This window comes from Oncorhynchus mykiss, chromosome Y (assembly GCF_013265735.2).
Source record: "Oncorhynchus mykiss isolate Arlee chromosome Y, USDA_OmykA_1.1, whole genome shotgun sequence".
NCBI lineage: Eukaryota > Metazoa > Chordata > Actinopteri > Salmoniformes > Salmonidae > Oncorhynchus > Oncorhynchus mykiss.
In genome coordinates this window covers 25,566,217-25,572,801 of record NC_048593.1, presented here as the reverse complement: position 1 = coordinate 25,572,801, position 6,585 = coordinate 25,566,217, and the positions used below count along the sequence as shown (strand labels likewise).

The window sequence follows — 6,585 nt, the reverse complement described above, 5'->3', positions numbered from 1 at the left end:
GCTAAAGCAACACTCGAGTGATTTAAGGGGAAACATTTAAATGTCTTGGAATGGCCCAGTCAAAGCCGAGACCTCAATCCAATTGAGAATTTGTGTTATGACTTAAAGATTGCTGTACACCAGCGTAACCCATCCAATTTGAAGGAACTGAAGCAGTTTTGCCTTGAAGAATGGTCAACAATCCCAGTGGCTAGATGTGTCAAGCTTATAGAAACATACCCCAAGAGACTTGCAGCTGTATTTGCTGCAAAACGTGGCTATACAAGTATTGACTTTGGAGGGGTGAATAGTTATGCACGATCAAGTTTTCAGTTTTTTTGTCTTATTTCTTGTTTGTTTCACAAGAAAAAATATTTTGCATCTTCAAAGCGCTAGGCATGTTGTGTAAATCAAATGATCCAAACCCCCACAAAAAATCAATTTTGAGTCCAGATTGTAAGGCAACAAAATAGGAAACTTTTTTGCTATCTTGCAAAAAACTTTTGCAAGCCACTGTACATGCCAGCAGCACTGCACTTTACAAGAACTGAGCACATGTTAAATTGTTCGGTACAAAGCACTGTGAAAACTGCACGTCAGATGTTAAGCATGTCATAAATATTGACATTAGACAATGTTGAACATATGTACATTTTCCTGAAGGACTCCTCTTCAACAGTGGTGTAAAGTACTTAAGTATAAATACTTTAAAGTACTACTTAAGTCGTTTTTGGGGGGTTTCTGTACTTTACTTGACTGTTTATATTTTTGACTACTTTTACTTCACCACATTCCTTAAGAAAATATTATACTTTTTACTCCATACATTTTCCTTGACACCCGAATGTACTTTCATTGTGAATGCTGAGCAGGACAGGAAAGTGGCCTCATTCACACACATATTAACAGAACATCCCTGGTCATCCCTACTGCCCTGATCTGGCGGACTCACTAAACACACATGCTTTGTTTGTAAATTATGCCTGAGTGTTGGAGTGTGCCCCTGGCTAACTATAAATAAATAAAAAATAAGAAAATGGTTCCGTCTGGTTGGCTTAATAAAAGGAATTTGAAATTATTTATACTTTTACTTTTGATACTTAAGCATATTTTAACAATTACATTTACTTTTGATCCTTAAGTATATTTTAAACCAAATACTTTTAGACTTTTACTCAGGTGACTTTTACCTTAATAGAAAATGACTCAAGTAAAGTTATCTTTACTTTTACGCAAGTATGACAATTGGGTAATTTTTCCACCACTGCTCTTCAGTGATCAGAAAGCACATGTTTTCATTCAATCTCTGTACTAACTCAGTACTCTGTATTCAATTTGTGTTCTGACACTGACACTGTGTATCCTCATTTTGATTCCTATCTATACACTGCATCACAGCACATACAGTACAGTACATCTCTACCTCCAGGTGTGTTACTTTCTCCCTGAGAGCAGTGTTCTATCTCCCATTCCCTGCAACCTGAAGACACATCAGACCTCAGTCTAATGTTAATGGCTAGACTGACTCCAGCAAGTCTATAGATATGACTTAACTTCACGCCAATTACAATCACATATTTTCCTAGAATTTGAGATTTTTTACTATCCAGCAACCTTTAGTGTTCCCAGTCACACTGCCTCCCCTTTCGCTCCCATGGTGAGGCGATGGACTTTGGCTTGACATGTAGCAAGGGCTGAAGGGCTTTGGCAAGGAGCACCCAATGGTGGCGGTCTTTCCCCCGCTGCAAAGCACCACGCCTTCAGCAGGCTTTTACTCTGGACCCGAGCAATGTGGGTATGGCCTGGCACCCCCACTGAGGAAGAGGAGCCAGAGAAGGTCCTACAGCAGCCCAAGGAGGGAGAGGCTGGGGAGGGGGCTTGGCGGGGCTTGGTGGAGAAGCTGGAGGAGGAGGGGGGAGGCTTGGATCTGATAAGAGACGATGGACCTGGACTGGGACCATAGGAAGAAGCAAACCCCAAAGATTTGGAGCTCCTGCCCCCCTGTCTGAGACAGCGTCCATGCAGAACGTTGAGGAATGCCCTCTTGAACTCCTGGCTGAAGCAGGGATAGATAATAGGGTTGATACAGCTGTTGAGGTAGCCCAGCCAGAAGGTGATCTTAAAGATGGTGTCAGGTGGCCTGTACGATGGGAATATGGAGCCTGTGGAAAGAACAGACAGAAAGCACACACACAGATCTGTCACTTAAACACATACAGAAGTTCACAATGTCTATATGAATCATTGGCATGTTCTATCGGCCATTCTCTGTATGTATTAACACCAACAATAAGATGAGCAGAGATAGCTCACACATTAACGCACACCATTTCACTATAGTTCCAATTGCAGACATACTGATGTTCACTGTGTACTTAACACTTTGTAAGTTATCTTTCTAGGTTAGACTTTGGTAAAGCCAACATACCTGGATTTGTTTCTAAATGTCTTAAACATTCAACTCTTTCATTCCTGTCTGAGAAGCTCAGGGGCATCAGCTCAGAGTCGGCATGAAATATTGTGCTGTTCATAGTGAAATGCTAAACTCCAGTAATGCTTTGCTGCCTTGGAAAGAGGAAGGGTGATTGTGGGCGCCTGCGTACTGAGCACAAAATCATGCCCTTTATGTTTGTTGTCCATAATGGTTTAGGAATCAAATAATGAATAGTGTTTTTGTTCATTTCATTTCTTCCCTGAAGTATAACCCAACGCTGGCATTTCATTTGCTCTGCTTCTCCATGGCAGTAATTTAATTCCTGATGTACTTTAAAGGAAAACAGACATGTATAGCGAGCATTCAACAGGGGTAACCAAGGTCGTAGACTCCATTGTTATGTATACAATAAAACACAAATAAATCAATAAACTATTCTAATATTGGACTGGTGTGTAAATGCATTCTAAAGTAGGATAAGAAATGCACAGTATGGATGCATTCAGATACACCTCCCCAGACCAAAGGAGGAGGATTCAGAAGAATGAGTGTTTTAGGCCATCAGCATGCCTTCTACTAATCTGCTAACCTACAGTAGGTGAGTTCAACACCAATCTCCATTTCATCTTGAATAACAGGTCTCTCTAATCCCTAATCAAGAATATTAGGGATTGTACTGTATACTGTACTGTATACTGCATCTCATTAATCACATTCTGTGGGGGTATTAACGACGTGGATGACAGCTTTGAGGCAATGTTGGTTTTGACTGTAGGCGACATGTATCGTCATATGGTCATATATAGCCCCTCTTAATCTTCCTATCATTCATATTTTTTTGCCATCGGTCAAGATATTATAGAATGCAACATTTGTGCCCTGTCATATCTTTCAAATTACTGAACTATTGTTATAAGTGACTCATCCCATGGCCATGCTAACAAGAGCGATTTTGTAGCTGAATTTGTATAATAGAGGGTTGCTTTTGCTTACGACTCTTAACACTGTTTTTGGTGCGCTGTGGCAGAACTAAAACAACGGAAAAGCAGAAAATAGGCCGTGCTGCTTATTCCCTGTCTTTCAGTCTCTATCAATACATTCATTTCCATTCAATTTTGTCACAGCGCTTTTCCATTGAGAGGGGGAGATTTACATTTTAAAGTTCAATTGAGTTGAGTGGAGGGGTTTATTTTTCTGCGATTTGGAAGTGAAGCTTTCCCTGACTAGAAAACGACACAGTGTGAGGCAATCACTCTCTATCCAGTAATGTGGGTTTATATGCTGCTATGGGAAATCAGTTAGAGGGATTAATTTTGTGAGAAAAATGCAAATTCATTCAGTGATGCTGTTCCCTCTGATATTGTTATTTGACAGTTGATTAGACAGACATCTAGTCATATTAACGACTCTTTTTCATTTCCAAACAATTCAAAACGAAAGGCATGCAGCAGCACATACATATCATAGAGAGCAAGGAAAGGCATTGTGGGATACCCACCGATGGGCATAACCAGGAAGAAGGGCAGCCAGCAGAGAACGAAGCAGCCAACCACGATTCCCAGTGTCTTGGCTGCCTTCTTCTCCCGGGAAAACTTCAGCAGGCGCATAAGGGCGAAGGTGGTGCGTCTCCGCCTAATGGTGCCCTTTTCTCCCTCCTCCTCCTGGCCCTCTGGCACAGCAGGGGCATTTCCACGATGGATCCTCAGTGTCACTCCCTCTCCCTTCGTGACCATCCCCCCCTCACTCTTCCTGCCCTCCCTCAGGTCCCGGGACTTCTGCTTGGCCACCACATACACCCTGCAGTACATGGCCAGGATGACAGCCAGTGGCACATAGAACGACCCCAGGGCAGAGAAAATAGCATAACCCGGTTCCTCTGTGATCCGGCACTCAGTCTCGTCCTCTGGGTCGGGCTCCTTCCAGCCGAAGAGTGGACCCACGGATATGGCTGCCGAGAGGCCCCAGAGAGCTGTCACTGCGACCAGGCCGCGCCTCCCAGTGGCCATGGCCGGGTAGCGCAGCGGGTAGCTGACTGCTAGGTAGCGGTCCACAGAGATGACACACAGACTGAGGATAGAGGCAGTGCAGCAGAGAACATCCAAGGCAGCCCAAGCACTGCAGAATGGCCGGCCAAACACCCAGCGCCCCAGGACCTCCGAAGTGGCAGAGAAGGGCAGCACAGTGGAGCTCAGGAGCAGGTCGGCTGCTGCCAGGTTGGCGATGAAGTAGTGTGTGACAGAGCGCAGGTGGCGGTGGCACACCACAGACAGAATGACCAGGATGTTACCTAGAACCCCGAAGATGACAAACACTCCCAGCACCAGCCCCAGGGTCACAGCCTTAGTGTTATCCATATCAGAATAGGAAGAGGAGCTGCAGTTGGGACAGTTCTCTGACACTGGGAAAGTTATGTTTTCACCCGAGGGAACCATTTTGGCTTTGTTTATGGTTAATTCATTAGTTTAATGTTTTTGGGATTGACTGCAATGTTCTGTTAAATCAGAAGCCAGCTTTGCAAACTTCAGCTCAGGAGTTGGGAGTCCACCATTTGTATCTCCCCTTTGTGTGACTCAAGACTGCAAAAGTTGCTACCTCATCAATCACAGATCTTTGATGCCAGGAGGCAGGAGCCCTTGCCAATGCGTGCACAAATCACATGTCCTTGGCAGAGACATAAAAAAAATACTGACAGGTCAGGATAGTAAATCTTCAGCACTGCCACTGATTGTTGTGCCATTTGTCTGTGGAGTTTGGCTGCAGGGCTTTCTGGGTGATAACAAGATCCAATATGTTTATGCTGTCTCTTCCTCCATGGGACTGAGATGGTAGAAACTTGCTGGAGGGATGATTTTATTAAGCAAAAGTCCCACTAAAAACACAGGAAAAAGAGAGCAGTTAATAAAAAAAGACATCCTCCTAGGCTCCATCCCTTTTTCACAGAATGGCAGAAACTAAGGTGGGATTCAATCAGAATCGGCATCAGACTGCATTCACGGTAAACACTGCAAATGTCAGCTCAATCGGAAATTACATTTAAATGTCAAGCGCAGTATATTGCAGAACTTCCTTGGTCTGGACTGAATCTAGGCCTAAATGTACCCACGGGACACAAACTGGTTGAGTCAAAGTTGTTTCAATGTAATTTTTCACCGTATTGTGATGTGGAATCTACGTGGAAAATACGTCACAATACGTTGACAAGTTACATTGGAACAAGGTTCCATGATTCAACCAGTTCATGCCCAGTGAATAGTCAACCAGTTCATGCCCAGTGAATAGTCAACCAGTTCATGCCCAGTGAATAGTCACTGTTGCAAATAAGACTGAATAAGACTGAGACTGAGTAAGCATTCATCTAGTTTTACAACCATATGCCAGGCATCCATCACATAAAAGGATATAAAAATGTTTTATAGTAATCCTAAATAAAACCACAAGACAGCAAAAAACAACAATAACATGATGGGTGTGCTGTAAAAATGCATTAACGTGCCAAATATCTTCTTCCCCGAGAGAGAGGTGCTCTGTAAAGATTTCTTCACTTCACACATCATTAAATACCACCAGAGGTCCCGCTTCAATAAACACACCATTTTCGATTTCCTTTTCATCAAAATAACATTACTGAATCTGTCTGTCGATTTGACTCCTGATGCATAACAGCATCTACTTCAAACACCAGCTCCACTGACACAGAATCATTGGTAGTCATAACATAAGTTATGAGGGAAACCATCAAAGCATAGAGTTTTTTTTTTGTTTACATAAAACAAAAGCTAATTTTCACCTGGGTCATAAATCAGGCAGCAACATGTGCTAACTCTGTAATGGGCAGTGTGTGAGTACGTTATAATATTGTAGATATATTGTGGGTTCTATCAATTTAATTGTTTGCATAATTCCTAATACTCATTATTTTTTATTTATACTTATTATTATTTTTACTATCCCTATGTTGATTGGAGTAAACAAACAGACAACAATAACTCTACTGCTACTTACAGCTATTTTCACTCACTTGTAGGGTGCATGTAGTTCAATAATTATACATACATTGAGTGTACCAAACATTAGGAACACCTGGTCATTCCATGACACAGACTGACCAGGTGAATCCAGGTGAAAGTTATGATCCCTTATTGAAGTCACCTCTTAAATCCACTTCAATCAGT

At 42.5% G+C, this 6,585-nt stretch overlaps 1 protein-coding gene across 1 annotated transcript; it reads right to left on the bottom strand.

The window, feature by feature from the left end:
- Positions 1-1,608: 1,608 nt before the first annotated feature.
- On the bottom strand, positions 1,609-5,276 carry LOC110509870 (alpha-1A adrenergic receptor-like). Its single transcript, XM_021591048.2, has 2 exons — positions 3,912-5,276; positions 1,609-2,141 (listed from the first exon to the last, which is right to left on the bottom strand). The coding sequence occupies exons 1-2, from the start codon at positions 4,843-4,845 to the stop codon at positions 1,609-1,611; spliced, it is 1,467 nt and encodes a 488-aa protein (XP_021446723.2). The 5' UTR covers positions 4,846-5,276.
- Positions 5,277-6,585: the final 1,309 nt, after the last annotated feature.

What these genes read in the sequence shown, in the direction of transcription:
- LOC110509870 (XM_021591048.2), bottom strand. Translation starts at nt 4,845, where the DNA reads ATGGTTCCCTCGGGTGAAAACATAACTTTCCCAGTGTCAGAGAACTGT. An exon ending in CTTCCTGGTTATGCCCATCG is followed by an intron (nt 2,142 to 3,911) that starts GTGGGTATCCCA and finishes TTCTTTCCACAG; the next exon opens with GCTCCATATTCCCATCGTAC.